Source organism: Nasonia vitripennis, chromosome 1 (assembly GCF_009193385.2).
Source record: "Nasonia vitripennis strain AsymCx chromosome 1, Nvit_psr_1.1, whole genome shotgun sequence".
Classification (NCBI taxonomy): Eukaryota; Metazoa; Arthropoda; class Insecta; order Hymenoptera; family Pteromalidae; genus Nasonia; species Nasonia vitripennis.
In genome coordinates, this window is record NC_045757.1 from 15406313 (window position 1) to 15423263 (window position 16951).

General features: G+C 39.6%; 1 protein-coding gene across 14 annotated transcripts; it reads left to right on the forward strand.

Moving 5' to 3' along the window:
* Positions 1-1661: 1661 nt before the first annotated feature.
* Positions 1662-15485, forward strand: LOC100120245 (la-related protein Larp4B). Of its 14 annotated transcripts, none has more exons than XM_016988982.3 (11): positions 1662-1878; positions 2855-3033; positions 4225-4611; positions 5838-6087; positions 6253-6393; positions 6538-6762; positions 7037-7182; positions 7538-7856; positions 8254-9044; positions 12366-12552; positions 13349-15485. In XM_016988982.3, exons 3-11 carry the CDS (start codon positions 4268-4270, stop codon positions 13442-13444), a joined length of 2499 nt encoding a protein of 832 aa, XP_016844471.1. In that variant the 5' UTR covers positions 1662-1878; positions 2855-3033; positions 4225-4267; the 3' UTR covers positions 13445-15485. The 14 variants fall into 14 exon arrangements, with proteins under 14 accessions (XP_016844471.1, XP_016844463.1, XP_032456997.1 ...); XM_032601106.1 differs by lacking the exon at positions 1662-1878 and adding an exon at positions 1923-2311 and having other exon boundaries at positions 2789-3033; XM_016988989.3 differs by lacking the exon at positions 1662-1878 and adding an exon at positions 1923-2311.
* Positions 15486-16951: the final 1466 nt, after the last annotated feature.

Below are 16951 nucleotides of genomic sequence, written 5' to 3' on the forward strand. Positions count from 1 at the left end.
AACGGCTTTGCGTAGATTCCATCGAACGTCGCCGAGTGGAGAGGAGAGGGAAAGACGGCGAGAGCTATACTACTATAGAGTGTGTGCATGCTGTATATCGAGATCAGCTCTTGGATTCTTTCGTTTACGTACTCGGAGGACTTTGGTCTGGCTTTTTTTGCTCCGGACTTGTTTGCACTAGATAAGGATTGCGGTGTGCTGCTGCACACCTGCTAGCCTGCTGCACGCTTTTTGGATTTTTATTTCGGATGCTTGGAGGAAAATTTTAATTTGTAGTTCGACCGGTTGCATATCGCAGTATAGTCGCTTGCATTCTATAGCTATTCCGAAGGAATTAATTTGAATTTAGAATCAATGCTGACTTTCCATCAGCAGTGCAAAATGAGGCATCTTGTAAATATATAACGCGCGAATTATTTCTTGTGTACTGGAATTGATGTATCGAATGGCCCAGTACAAATTAAAGCTGCTCGAAATTGCAAACGCGTGTATCTCCGTGCGCTCGAAGCACCGAATTATCGATAAGTTAAAAACATAATAGCAAAGTAGTCCAGAGCGACTTCCGCGAGCGATAGAGTGCTCCGAAATCGCGTCAAGCATGAATGGACTCCAGCCGTTCCATTCACCAAACGCATGCACCTCTCACATAAGCTCTCCTCCTTCTCCAGCAGCAACAGAGCATATGCATAGACACGCACGCTCTCCTAATAGCTCAAGCCGATCGATCGGTCAAAAATCGAACAGTCCAGGTCGGCCGTAAACTTCTATCGCCAGTTCCCCTGCATCAGTCCTTCTCCCAATTATAAATCACAATACGGATTCCACAGCGCGCCGATCTCGCACGAAGCCTCCGCGTGCACACGGCCCGAGATCGGCGCATTTCTCCGCGTGCCGTCGTTCCTCTCTCTCCCTCTCTCTTTGAAGCAGTAGTATATGACCTGGCCGCCCCTTTCCTCGACTTGGCTGCGTCATGCAGAGAGCCGTCGTTCGCACGCGTAGCTGACTTGGCAGGTATATGGGCGATTACGAGAGTAAGAGAGAGAGAGAGACATAGCTAAGCGGGAATTTGCTGGTAGTTGGCCGGATTATAGTGTCCGAAGGGAGGGAGGGAAGGACGCGGGTGTTTCCCCCGACTACGTATATATGCATAAGTATACGTGGCGTCCTAGCAGTCGGCGATTTCTATTGCAGCGCAAATCCTAGGCCACGCGAACGAGACGAGAGAGTCGGGCTTCTGTAAATTTTTCAAATGCAGCGATATACCAACGGTCACGTGACACGTGCAGTATACTATAACTTTCGAGAAACTATATCTATACGCCGAGCGTTTACTGGCGGGCTGTTTATATTTATACGCGGAATCGAGCTCGTGGGCCGAGTCGCATCGGCCGACATTCTTGAATAGCGCACAAAAGCAACAATGAGAATCGAAAAAGTCGCGTAGGAGTTCACATAGAAGCGCCCGATATGAATTTCGAATCGCGCGCCGCTCGCGTTTCCCCGCCGGTCGCCGTCAGATGTCTCGCCTGTTCAGAAAACAACACGGCGCGTACACTGGATATATGTGTGTGCATGGTATAGTGTAGCAGAGAGCGAGAGAGAGAGAGAGAGACAGCTAGAGCAGAGGAGCTGAAATAGTTGTATACTTGGCTTGTCCAGTCGGGCGCAGGTGCAGGGGGCGGCAGCACTGCGGATCGTATAGGGGGAAATCCAAATCCCGCGAGCGAGCTCGTTATATATCGGGGAATTTCATCCGCTGAGTCGCTGCGGTCGCTTCCGCGATCGGACTATCGGAGCCAGCAGCAGCATCCTGAGGCCAGACGAGGACAGCCTGTGGCACAGGCCCTGTGCGTGAAAGGCACGCACACGGAGTATAGCGTAGGTATCCATACAAACAGAGACTGTAGAGTGTTGCTTGCGAGCCGAGCGGCGCCGGAATCGGCCGAAGAGTCGACCTACACACGCAGCGGCTGCGAGAGCCCGAGTCGAGGCGAGCGCAGCAGCGCGACGGCGGCGGCGAAAGGAACGAGCGTTCGAGAGAGAGAGAGAGAGAGAGAGAGAGAGAGAGAGAGAGCAAGAGAGACGGAGCGAGCGAGAGCGCACGGCACGGGGGCCCCAGAATGCATTGAGCCACCACGGCATGTGCCTTTCTTCGTGCGTCGGCCATTTTGTAGTTTCCTCGAGGAAATCGCGCTGCTGTCGCCGCTGCCGCTGCTCATAGAGAGACAGACAGGCGACGAGCCCAGCGCAGGCAGCCCTCCTCCTCGTCGAGCAGCCGCCGGGAAGCAGACGGAGTGCGCCGCTAGCAGTGGTAAGCTGTGCGTCAGTTGTCGTCGCCGCCGTCGTCGTCGGAAAGAGAAGCTGCTCGCTGCGAGTTGCCGTCGTGTGCTCTCTCGCTACTGCATACATAGAGAGAGAGAGAGAGAGAGCTGCGAGACTCGGAGAGCAGTGTGCGTGTGTGTGAGTGCTGTGCAATATATAATATTATAGAGAGACGCCTATGAGAAACTCGTGTTGTGAGACTACGTCGGGACAATAAAGTTACTTACTGCCGAGTGACAGTGTTCTTTAAAGGGCTCCGCGGACTCGCGCGAGTGCAGCATTTAGCCGCCGTTCGTTCCTCGCTCTCTCTCTCTCTCTCTCTCTCTTTCTCACTTCATACACCCGAGAGATTCTACGTATAGCAGCAGTCAGTCCTCTGCCTAGCTCCGTCTCTCTCACTCTCAGTACTCGACTCCCCATCTTTCTCTCTCTCTCTCTCTCTCTCTCTGGCTATCTCTCTCTCTAGTTCGTACGTTCCATCGTTCTCGGCTCTCGGTGTGTGCTGCTGCTGCGGCTGGCTCTTTTCGAACAGCTCGGCTGCCTCGTGTGTGCTTGCTGCGTGCTCGGAGCTCGGGGAGCCAGCTCTCTCACTCTCTCTAAAAGGGACAGTCCGCGCAGCGCTACAACGACGAGCATCGGCCGCCCGCAACACGACGACGACGCAGTCACTTGGAGGACAGACACGGCTGCGTGGAGCAGCAGCAGCAGCAGGTACGACACCACCCTCCGCTCGGGCGCGCTCCGTCCGTTTAGACTAAAGTCTACATTAGATAGCCTGCACCTCGCAAGAGGAGGCGTCGCTCCGCCACGAGGCCTGACAAGCCGCCGCTGCCGCCACCGCCGCCGCCACGAGGCGACCTCCTCGCCCCGTATAGTTGAGCTGCTCTCGCACATACAGCGCGGGCGCGATACATTCGTCGCTCGTTACTCTCGTAAGCGGTAAGAGCATGCACATCTGTCTCTCGGTGTAACTGCCAGTCCTCGGCATCGGTGCGGCGTCGACGAGGAGAGCTGCCGCGGCCCAAGCCTGTCAGTCGTCAGGGGCCGGACCCGGCCGCGGTCTCGCTCTATATTTGGCCAGCCGCCCGCCAACATATTGCATAGTACGGCAGCTACTCCTCGCGCCCGCTCGCGAAAATCCTCCCGACGAGGGCGCCTGCTTGTCCCTCTCTCTCTTTCGCTCTCCTCCGCTGCGCCGTAGTAGTACGCTCTCTCTCCCTCTCTCTCTCTCGCACTCGCGCGCCCACTATATACCTATGCCATCGGGCCGTATAGTATAGTATAGAAAATACGTACCTACGTACAGCTCTCTGCGCGGAGTAGAGAGAGACGGCGCGCTGCTGTGGAGTCCGACGAGAGAGGCGCGTAGCGCAGCTGCTGCCATACGGTTTGGCCAAGCTCGGCATGTGGCACCTCCGTGAGTCTGCTCGTTGACCCGGGTAAAGCCGCCGCGCGTGCACGGAGACCCCCCGCGAGACGCACGCCCACACGCTGTACCCAGCACCGAGACGACCGCGGCGACGACGGCCTGTGCCATGTGACGAGGCTGGACGCAATCGGACTTTTTCCCTTTCGCTCTCGCTCGCTTGAGTTGCCCCTGTAGCACTCGTCGCCAGAGTCGTTGTCGTCGATCGGGCCCCAGGGTGGAGCTGCCGACGCCGCGAGAAATCCGCTGCCGCCTCTGCCGCCGCCCGCGTCTCCAACATATGTTTATTTTTACACCGTGATAATTCTCAGAAGGATTACATCACTCGGCTTCTGTATCTCGTTTCATTGAGGGCTGACGCGCGAGAAAGAGTGCGAGTGAGTGTGAGAGGGACTGACTGAGAGTCGCGAGAACTCTGAACATTGTTGTGGTTCACCTGCAGCACAGTGCGTGTGGTGCTTGATTTGGTGTTGCAGAGCCAATCAATTGGGTCTGTCATTTTACCCAGGCTACGTGTACATGAATGGGGACATTGGGAAGCTCCCAGCAGGGGCCGGTTACCCAGCCAGCCCTGAAGCCTTGGCAACCATTGGAACTAGTGCTCCTGCTCTAGACTATAGCGTCATGAACGGAGGAGCGCCTGCCGGAGAACTGATGCTGGACACGGGTGTGGGCAGCCTGGAGCCTTTGCCCCAACTTGCCATGGGTATGGGAGGCGCTGTTGGCTATGCACCCATCGAGATGGCACCTCTCACCGATGTCACTGTACCGCCAAACCAGATGGGCGAACACTCCACGCCAAACATGCCCCTTGATCAACTCAAACAGATGCTCTCTTCCCAGCTTGAATACTACTTTTCCCGGTAAGTTATTAACTTGTTAAATTATTTATTTGAGTTTTGCTATTAATCATTGTTTTCTTGGCTTAGTTTGCACCAGAATTGAGTGGTTGTAGCTTTGACAGCTTGCGGTGCAAGTTACTGCTGTATTACCTATTGTACTGTTAATTATAAACAAAAAGATTCAAAGAATGTCAGAGTAAATGCAAAATTTGAGTTAATTAGATTGGATTCTAGTGCACATGCACAATCATGTATACCACAGATATCTATAAAGCTTGATAAATTAAGAATTTTTTAAAAAGTATTCTGTAATATATCTTCTAATGCCCAAAATGCTCAGACGGTACTTTATTTCTATTTTTCTTTAAATAGTTCAAAAAGAGATATCAAGTTCAATGTACTTGGTTAACTATTACCCAATAAATGTTTCAAGTCAAACTTGAACTATTTTGATAAACTTGTGAAACTTTCTAATTGTAATTTAAAATCTGTTTTAAAATTGATTATTAAATAATAAAATGTAAAAATTCTTTTGAAAAAATCAATTTTGTCACATGATATAGATGATTTCAAAGTTTCTATTTCTAACTAAACTTTTTATGTTTTGTCTCACACAAGTGTTCTTTGTATGATATAAATTATTTTTGCAAGCATTTGTTTTTTTTTATTACACCAATTTCGATTGATTATCAATGTCTATTGTAAGACCCAAATTACTTTCATGATCGTTTTAGCCTTGTTCAAAATATGAATATTTGCTTATCTTATAAGATAATTAACAAGTAATAATTTTACAAATATTTAAAAAAATATATCCATGCACACATCATGATTTGAAATTTTTCAAACGCTACTATTTCAGCATCAGTTCTGATATATTTTTATGGAAGCCATACTACCAATTATTATTTTTTGTTATGAATGTAAAGCTATATTAAATAGATATCTATGGCTTATTCTCTTCTATTAACATCTTTCTAAGTGATTCTACAAAATGGTTGCAGCAGACTTGACAGTATTAAACATTCCTAAAGATACACAATGAATCACTTTTTATCAATAGTGATATTTTAATCATCAAAGATTATTTATACTCTTATCATTAATCTTCGTTTAAAACTATTTTTTATGAAATAGAGCTATATATATATCCTCATTTCAAGCCCAATAAAACAAAATTTTGTCCGTTAAATATTTTCAGTATAAGGTATTGTCAATGATTTGCATCATTATGATTTGAATTTCAGAGAGAATTTAGCTAACGATGCATATTTATTATCGCAAATGGATAATGACCAATATGTACCCATATGGACAGTAGCTAACTTTAACCAAGTCAAAAAGTTGACAACAGACATAAAATTGATAACAGAGGTGCTCAGAGAGTCACCTAATGTTCAAGTTGATGAAGAAGGCCAAAAAGTCAGACCAAACCACAAGCGATGTATAGTAATACTTCGTGAAATACCTGATAGCACTCCACTCGAAGATGTAAAGGTGAGTTATCTTAATCAGAACTTCTATGAAGACAGTATGATTTCATATTCTTATCAAGCTACATTTATTTTTTATAGATTTATGATTGCATCATTAATAGTGTGTTAAATTAATTGAAATAGTACATACATCTTTTTTTAAATTAATATTATTTATAAATTTCAGAATTTATTCTCTGGAGAAGGTTGTCCCAGGTTTATTTCATGTGAGTTTGCTCATAACAGTTCATGGTATGTTACTTTTGAGTCTGATGAAGATGCTCAGAAGGCCTATAGGTTTTTAAGAGAGGAAGTTCGCGAATTTCAGGTTAGTTTATTTTGTCAACTATAAATTCTCTCTCTCTCTCTCTCTCTCCCTTTCTCTCTTATAACTCAAAAACAAATTTGTAGAAATTTTAATAGAAATTTTGAACACCAATAGATTAATGATATTCCTTTTTTATAATCATAGGGAAAACCAATCATGGCTCGCATCAAAGCTAAACCAATGAATAGGCTACCAATACCAGCAGTGACAAATGTTGGTGGAATGAAAAATGGTTACAGAACCCCACCTCCACCACCAGTGTTTGATCCCAGTAGTTATCCAACTGGACAACAACGATTCCTATACACAAACGGTACGACGATGCCACAAACTACAATGCCGCCATATCCGAATCAAGTACATGTTTACGTATGTATCTCTACAAGATTCTTAACCCAATTATTAAAAGAAATCTAAGTCTAATTTTATGAGTTTTCTTCATGCTCTCGTGTGAAAAAGCTTGAAAACTAAAAAAAGTGCAAAATGCGTTATTTTTTATAAAGTAGGAATAGTTTCAAAGTTGATGTAACTTTTGCATCATCTTTTAAAACTGGAACACGTGCATGAGCAGAACTCTGTCGACCATTTGAGGTATAAGTTGCATTGGATTCTGTTTAAATAGTGTTTACCTTTCTCTTCCCAGCATCCTCCATTTTATCACGCGGGGATGATGCCCTGGGGCCCTGCCAGTCCAGCTTACTTTGACATGACTAGTGTCTTTACCATGAACGGAATTGCTTCCCACAGCTCCTTCAAACCACACAACGCGCGATTCAATCAACGAAATAAGTAAATAATTTTTTTTTTCATTTTGACTGAATTGATGATGACAGCATATTTAAACAACAGAGTTGAAAACCTTGAATTTTGAAAAATCTTTTACATTACATTTGTCTAGGTGTGAAGACACCATTTGACGTACACTTGAGAAAATATGGTTGTGGTTTGCATTATAATCTTGCTACCAATTAATTAATTTTTTTTATTTTCTCCAAAATATATTTTTATTATACTTGATAATCGTTTAAGTATATAATAATTAAATCAGTTAATCGTTAAATAAAAACAATTCTGCAGTTGAAAAATGTCTGGATGTATTTTTTAAGAAGGAAAGCAAACATTAACTTGCCATTAATAATCGTAGGTTCGGATTGAATAATAACAACGACTTTTTTGTACGCAGCAACACTTATTCTCGGAATAAGCAGAGGAACGGTTCTGATAGAAGCGGCCTGATGGATAGCGGAGGTAACATGGTACCGATGACTAGAACCTCGCATCCTCCATTGAGTGGAGGTCCTGTATCTATAGGAGTGGCTGCGCCAACCCTCTCAAATATCTTGCCCAGTGCAAAACCAATATCTTCTTCCTATCCAACTGGCACAAAGTTCCAGTCCTCCCATACACCCAACGTTGTTGGAGAGGCTCAATATACTAGCAGTCATGCTAATAAAGGATCACAGGTAATTAAAAACTCGTAAAAGTATTTTTGAAAACTACACAAGTCGTTTAAATCAGATAAGTTGCCGACTTCGTGACGCCGGAACATGACGTTCCCCTTATTTATCATAATTTTAAAGTACTCATATAGGCACGTGCTAATTGTTACACAAAATATGTCGAGTATTTACGTCAACGTTTCTGTCATTCAATTTTATTGTGTACAAATACGTGAAATTGCATAACGACACTAGGGGATGAGAAGATAATAAAAATATTATCCCTAATTTTATCATCATTTAAGGCCTACTTAAATAAAAATTAAAAGTTAAAAGATAAAAAAAAATTTTTTGAGAATTGTTTTTAGATGTGTATTTTTTTGAGTTTAGAATAATTAACTTTGTAATTGCATTATTAAAGGAGAGCGACGCTCAGGCTCAAGACTCAACAATCCAGTTTCCGCGTCATCGTACACACCGCAGGACCAAAGACCAAGAGACACTGTCCAAGGCCAATAGCAGCAGCAACTCTCTACCGTCGATTAGAGAGGCTTCTGGGCCTAGCAGCAGCACTAGCAGCACACAGCATAACCGAGGAGTCCAATTCGACTTGGAGGCAGCGGCTTTTCCTCCTCTGCCAGGCCTCGACGTCAACGCCTCGAAACCCCATAATTCCTCAAGCGAATCTACGAACCCTGACAGCACACAGTCGCAAAACAGGCTCTCCGACGTAGTCAAAGGCACTGCAAAGCTGAAGAGCACAAACAAAGATAAAGATCCGCAGCAGGCACAGCAACAGCAACATCAGCAACAGTCGACGGGACCCGTAACGTCACCACCTCAGTACCATCACCACAATCAGCAATATCATCAGCCTCAGCACCATCAGCAGCATCACCAGCCGCATCAACAGCACCATGTGCATCACCAACATCACCATCACCAACAGCAGCACCATCACCAGCCGCATCAACAGCACCACCACCATCATCAGCACCAAGCGCTGATAAATAGCCAAAATAGCAGGTCAACAAGCCCGGGTAATCAGCAGCAACACCATCATCAACGAGTGTCATCAGAAGCTGCTGCTGCCGCGGCCTCATCGTCGGCAGCGGCGGCGCCGTCGAACTCAAATACTCCTGCTAACAACAACGGCGACTCGGACGTCGCCCTCGGCACCGTCACGCTCACTCCCCCGTCATCTCCCGATAAGTGAGTGCGATTATTCTGAATTCTTTATACATTCATTTTAGAGACATATGGCACGTGCGTGCATGTGTTTTTTTCTTTAATTTTTGGTCATAGTAGGTGCGTCGTATTTTTGGTAGAGTAGTCATACAACCTTTAAGAAATCACAAAAAATCGAGCTCCTCTTAGATAATGAATATTCAGAAAATGGAAATGTCTGAGTATTCGAATTCGTTGCGCGCGCATGTTTACTCTCCCAAGATTTTTTAAGCAATTATACGGTGGGAAGTATCAGTGATAAGAGAAGTCTTCATTGCTACTTGAGTGAATGATGGTGGTGATGATGATGATGATGATGATGATGATGATGATGATGATGTTAATGATTATGATGATGATGATGTAACCAAAAATTTTTAACGTATCTTTAGTAGGTACGTTTCTAAAGTAAATTTTGGAAAAATTGTTGTCTATATATATATTTAATTTTAGATAAATTTTTTAGCATTATAAAATGTGAAATACACGGAAAGATGTGTCTGTCAATATGACATCGAATTTTATAAATTTTCAAAAGTTGACTATATCTTCCATGAAACACATGCACTCATGTTATACTTTCACACATACACACAGTTACACGTCTTCTCTGTTCTATTAAGTATTCTTCTTTTTTTGATATTTTATTTTTATTTTTTCCTTTCCTTTTAAGTATCTGCAGACAATTAATTTTTGTTTCCAAAGTTTTCTTTTACTGTAATGTCATGACTTAAATTATTTCTTTTTGTTCTTTCATCAGTGTCACTGGTCTAGGCAAATCGACTATACTGTAAATTAATTTTGATGAATCATTCAAAGTAGGCATGCTTCTTTGTTACGATAATAGTCCTACAAACCTGTTAATAACATGACTTCATATAAAGAAGTTATATTTTTAAGGAATAGACGTTGTACATTTTAAATACCAAGTATATGAGTCAATAATATTGACGCTTCACACGTGCAGATAGTTATTCATTAGATGGTTATAAGTATGGTTATAACTTGATATTAATAGCTATCTTATATTATTTAATTTGTATTGACTGATTGCTAAAGACAAAAGGAGTAAAAAAATCTAGAAAGTTTCAGATGAATAAATTAATTACTGTTGATGCAAGAATTCACACTTCCAGTTTCTTTTTTTATTTTAAAAGAAAGAAAAGTTAAATATATTCAGTTAAGGCTGAGTAGAATCATTATTATGCCAACTTGTTCAATATAACAATTTTATATATAAAATAAAACAGTTATATTATGACTGCCATTGTCAATAAGATATAAAAAATATTGTTGTTATGTTAAAATTGATGCCAAGTTGATTTCGAAGTTTGTCGAGTCCAGGGCAGTTCAGTTTTTTTTTTGCGATACATATAATATATGTGTACACATATGAATTACTCATATGTGCAGACATTGACTATTGAAGTAGGATGAAAGATGTGCGGGCACATGACATAAAGCCTGGGGAATGCTGAATTGTTGTGAATGTTGTTAGCTGCGTTATGCGCTATGTTCTCATAAGGTGGATGTATATTTCGTTGTACACTCGCTAGGTCCCATCCACCTTTAATATTCATATAATAGTAAATTAAAAACGAGCGCGAGAAAATTCGACTTATTCTGCTGATTGACATACGCTGATATTTCGATTTTGCAGAATTTTAGATAGTCATTGCATACGATATTGTTTAATGTTTAAAAAGTAAAAGAAGCGCGAATTATGACGATAATAATAACGAATGAAAAAAAGCTAAAAAAAATATATAAGAGTTAAGATTCAAGTTATGATTTAAGCTGTCAAATTTCTTAAAGTAGTTCGATTTAGATACTTGCAATTTATGCAGTGTTACGTACACTTACTTTTACATTGATGATTGCGTTTTGTTTCCTTATCATTTTTAAGTTTTTTTTTTATTTTCCATTGGGATTTTAAATCTTTAAGGCTCTTTGCCTCCTTATTTTGATTTTGATACCTTTTTAGCTTTTCTTTCTTCTCTTCCTTCTTAAGCAGCTCTAATTGGTTGCTGAGTCTAAATGCTAGGTGCATCTTATATAAAAATTATTTACTCAGTGATTGAAGAACCCTCGGATTCTCATCAGTCAAAGAGTTACCGGAGTTACGGGGTGCCTTAAAAGATAACGCGATCGTATATCTTATAGTAGGAAAAAAGTAAACGAGTTATTTCTTGTACAGACGAAATCAAAGTCTCCTGCAATGTAGTCAAAGCATTTCTCGGTATTAGTCAAAAGGAGACCTCTTAAAGATTATTGCCATGAATGAATCTTAGCAATATTCTGGTGACGAACAACGCTTAAGGACTATTAATAAATAATATTCAGGGTTCTTTAATATAACTATGATTATTATTTTACGATTACTATGATTATAATTACTACTACTTCGATTGTTTGGTTTCGTGTTACTTTAAAGGCATTCATTTAAAGTTCTAGTTATAACAAGTATCAATAACCAATAACTTGTAATGTTTCGAATCGTTAAAAAGAACAAAAGAAACAAAAAAAAATGCAAATGAAAAGTATGGTTTATTTTATTATTATTATTATTATGCTACTATTTTTAGTTATTATAGTTTTATTATTATTATTATTGCTATTATTATTATTATTATTATTATTATAATTATTACTATTATTACATTATTATTATATTATTATTTGCTAATGACTAGAAAATCATTGTCATTGGAAGTAAATAAACAATGTGTATAATGGTTTGTTAACCAGTTGTGTTCAAACTTTGCAAGTCCCACTTCCTATTTTTTGAGATCAGTTTCATATATTTTGCTAGATTCAGGCGACTCTCTTTGTCTCTTTCTTCCTTTCTCTCTCTCTCTCTCTCTCTCTCTCTCTCTCTCTCTCTCTCTCCCTCTCTCTCTCTTCCTCTTTTTCTCTTTATATCATTTTTCTTTTACAGTAAAAATTTGTGCATGTTTATACAATCTACTCTCTATCTCTCTGCACGACAGTGACAGTGTAAAGGGCATCCATAGTATTCAGACCATTCATTTTGTCATCTTCATCAAACCTTATTATATAATCGACCGACAAGTTTGTTCGATTGCCTCACGATTCACCAACCATCGCGCGCGCGCTGTTATAGATATACGAGCATTACAAATACCATAGACGAACTCAATTAAACTATCACACAGGTATTGGTTCTCTCAAACGATATTACACACTATTATAGAATCAATCTCTCTGCGTTAATCGGATAAAAGAGAAAAAAAATGTACGTACGCTTAGATTTAGTTTTTTATTACTGAAATGCACCGCTGACAGATCTATTAAGACTGACGACTCGAACATGGTGAATGGCGTGGACGAGGCCATAAGTACAAACGCACTAGCGGCGACAAGCGCCTTCGTGCCGGAAGATACTGATTCAGTAAACATCAGGTGCGATTGTGACAACATCCCTATCCAGAATACCCAGTCACATTCTGGTCTGGCATCAGCCTGTTCGACGGTAAGTCCTTCGCAAAGAGCAACTTTTTTTGGCCTCTTTAAACTTCTTCTTCTTGCTCTTCTCTATTTTTATAATATCTCTCTCCCCTGTTCCCATTATCTCTTTCTATTATAGCTGTATTTTAACTCTCAAGAAATTTGACAGTATAAACATATTACACATTATAAATATCGGCATGATTGTCTTAGCTATATACATTTGTCTGATATATCATAATATTATTTATCATTTGGCTTGTTTACCGTATAAGAATATTATAATTATTATTCGTTATTATTAATTTGCGACCCTAGGCATGCATTTGTGTCGGCGCATTTACATCATCATCAGTATATATTAATAATAATAGTCGGACAGACAGTCGTCCTTCGACAATTTTGGTGGTGGTCTTTGGCTCCGAAAGTTAAAAATGTTTTCATATTATGTTTATCTGTCTGTGTGTGCGTGCGTGTATGCGATGAAAAATTTCTCGGACGACTTGTATCAACCAAAGAAAATTTCATTGAATAATTTAAAATGTCAAGTCCATGTGTACTAACGTAAAAATACCGCTTGGACTGCATTAGTAAACATGGAAAAAAGTGACATTTCAGAGCAAATAAAATCAAACCAGGTAGCGTGAAGGTATAACACGTTCACTTTATTCATAATTTTATCTCAGAGTCGATGAGAATTGAAAAATCAGTCTGTGCTCTTATGTACATCAATGGATGAATCTAATTATTCTCGCCATAGATTCATAAAAACAATTTATACTTTATAATTGCTAATTAATTGTGTTTTTTTGGCATTGTAGGACCTTGCGAGGCCGAGCTATGCCCAAGTAGCTCAACACAGTCGCGAGCAGTCATGTGCGAAGCACAAAAACGACGAAAGGAATGGAAGCGCGTAAGGGGACGTGTGACTAGAGCTCTCGCTGAGTTTGATGCTACCACTGCTCCGCTGTTGCCGCTACCGATCGTCGTCTCTGTGCTGCAATGAACGCGGCCGAAAATTCGCCTGGCATGGACTGCTGCTGCTACGAAAGAGGAGCTACCCACACAGGACGTGAGTGTGTATGTGTGCGTGCGTGATTAGAAAAAGAAAGAGAGAAAAACTCTGCATAACTACACGCATTTGGAATGTACTCACGTGCATATGTATACCGATGTGTCTAAAGGCATGAGTTACCACGGAATCCGCTCTCAGGCTCCAAATGTGTTGAGCTCCCAGAGAGAGAGAGAGAGAGAGAGTTGAGACTCTCGCTGCGCTCGTCGACGAGCACGCGTGAACACATGTGGAGAGCCAAAAGCTTCTTACATTGTACAGTGACTTCGCCTACGCTGATTGACACGGTATCGATGGACAGAAACAAAAGAAACAAAAAATGAAAAAAAAATTATAATAATGATATACTTAGATTATAGACCAGAGAGACTTCTGATTAGATGAAATGATTTGGTAGAGAACGGACGAATGGCGCTTTTAATAATGTCTCGACGATTTAAAGAGAATTATTAGATAGAAGTTTCGCTGACAGAATTAAAATACCAATATACACAAACAGATACACACATACACGTGTAGAAGAAAATATTGTTATCGCTTTGGTTCTGTGATTTTGGAGGTAAATATTTGTTAGCTTGTAAAAACGTTAAACTAAGATGTTACAACTTTTAATTCCTTTCTTCAATCTTCTCCCCCCTTATCACCATACAAACCTAACCATGGCGCAGGGCTGTAACTGAGAAAGTGTTTATTCTTGTGCCAAACCCCTTTGTATGCGGGTGTATATATACGCATACATGTACGCTAGAATGCGTATGCATATGTATATACGTATGTATCTATGTGTGTGCATATATACCGGGCTCTTCGAGCGGAGCATGCGCATCTTTAAGAATGCAACGAATTTCTCTTATTTGAATTTTTGCTTTTGTTTAGCGAGAGAAATATTATGATGAAGGAAAAATTAAGAAAGAAGCAAACTTTTCTCAGTGTGATCGAGAATATTATAGCATAATTTTTACGTTCGCTAATTTAATGCACATGGATTATAAGATTTGTTTGAGTTATACCGCTTGTTTCCCCTTTTAACGACTTAAAAAGCTGCATGTCATATATTATATACATATTATATTCATTTTATTATTCTATTATATAAAAGTTTAATGATATATTTTCCAGAATATTGATCAGTTACCAAATATTCTACTATGGGAATTTCGTAAACATTTTTATTTTCAAGCGTGGAAGATAAAATGGAATTTTTTTTTCATTGAATTACAATTTTATTTTAATTGTATCAATTCGATAACTCTTATTAGCTTGTGCGTCGACGTACAAGGGCAATTAAAATTGTAACGAAAGAATTTTTAAACATGGTATACGCCTACTATTATGTCTTGAAAATTCGTACACTGCTATTTCAGAGTAAATAGCAAACTGTTTTTGCAGCCATATTAGGAATCAAAAAGGGGACATGTATTTTTATTATTTAGATGTAAACTATAGTGATTAAAGTTCATACAAGTATATAGAATGAAAAATATGACAAAAAATGTATATATGATAAGATTAACGGGAATAGTTATGGCTAACAAAAAACAGTCTCGAAATTTACGATTTCATCATTGTTCTGAAACACGTAAACTAGTCTGTATAGAAGCTTTAAGAGTCGGAAAATTATAAGAGCGAGGGCATGAAATAAAAGATTCGAAGTACTTTCGAAATTTAGACGAGTTTATCGTGAATATTTAATATTTTTCTGGAGACGAAATACTTTCAGAAATACAAAGACTTAAATTCACTGGTTGAATTATACGTAGCTATTGATTAGATATCGATATTCTGGAAAATAACTGTTCGCAACTGTCGATTTGATCGAAATTTTTCTGTTTTTTCGAAGCTAAACAGCTAGTCAAATCCTTATAAATCATTCACACTGTTCATAAGCTCTCCGAAATAAAATACCGCACTGTCATTTTTTTAACTCTTATGACTGTCACAAGAAATAACCTATAATTTAAAGATATGCTTTGATAAAAAGAAAAATTTTAAGTAAAGTCAAATGATAAATAAAAAAAAGTCAAAGAAAAAAGAGAAAAAATCGTATTTGAGCACACAAATAAGTGCCTCAAGTGTTGTGTATATTACAGGAGCTTGGCTTTACATGTTATACAGCTATATGTACCTATACATTATAATAAATAAACGCATATGATATATTTGTTACAAATATGCGTACAGAATTGAGGTAATGGATGCTAAACAAAAATGCAAAAATCAATTAGTAAAAAAACCAATCTCCTGAAAAAAAAAACTATAAAGATTTATTGACGTATGTAATTATTATAAGGATTATCACATGATTAACGTCTTTATTATAAATATTATTATCTTATTAAAATAAGTTAGTGATGCTGCCTTTTAATTTTCTACGATTTCACAAACTGGTTTCGCTACAATGTTGTTAAACATAAAAAAAAATTAAAAAAAAATTAAGAGAAATCCAGATAAAATAAAAATTTATCATCGATGGTCAACTCATTTATATATATATATATATATATATATATATATATATATATATATATATATATATATGCACACACACACACACACATCGCGTATGATGTATACTTCACATGAGCACATACATTACGTAACTTTTAGTTCAGTTTGCGTTGATGCTTCGAGTTGTGAAGAGACACAAAAGCGGAAATAGGATGCGATATCGATTAAGAGCTGAGAGCAAAAAATGTGCACGAAACATAATCCTTGATGTACCACGTTGCTGTTCTTACTACAGCAGTGCTATACAGACAAATGATTTTGCTGATTGGTAGAGTGCGTTTTGCTCGTCGACTGCGTGCAATCTCACCTGTACATATAAATAAATGTATTCTGTAGAAAAATGTAACATGAAACAGTTTTCGGAAGAGACGGAATGAGTGCGATTTCCGGCATAAGTCACTGGTCTTCCTTGTCATTCAAACGTCGACGAAATTCACCCTCGACGAGCAAAGCAGACTTGAACGAGTGATAGAGATGAATGCGCGCATCAGCTATGATTGTCGTGAGTTTTTTCAATTGCTTTCAATTTTGTTCGAGCGTTCCTTTCAACGCTAATTGTTGCGCGAGAAAAGATATGATTAAGCGCTCGTTCCTCTACTTTGCGCACTTGAAGAATGGTAGAGGTTCTCTTCTCATTTTGCCTTACAATATAAATTTATTATATTACTAGTTTCTTTCAAATGCGTTTAAGAAAATAAGACCGAAATGGAAAAATGATATTTTAAGAGCGTTTGTAAACTCTTTTCATCTACCCAAAAAAGTCTGCGATCTTTTGTTCTATAGCCTTCCGACAAGGAAAAGATAAAGCTGTATGATAAAGTATGTCATACTATGTTACTCGATT

Coding starts and splice junctions, on each gene's coding strand:
- LOC100120245 (XM_016988982.3), top strand. CDS start 4,268: ATGAATGGGGACATTGGGAAGCTCCCAGCAGGGGCCGGTTACCCAGCC. Junction 6,088..6,252: donor CTCCACTCGAAGATGTAAAG/GTGAGTTATCTT, acceptor TATAAATTTCAG/AATTTATTCTCTGGAGAAGG. Junction 9,045..12,365: donor CCCCCGTCATCTCCCGATAA/GTGAGTGCGATT, acceptor CACCGCTGACAG/ATCTATTAAGACTGACGACT.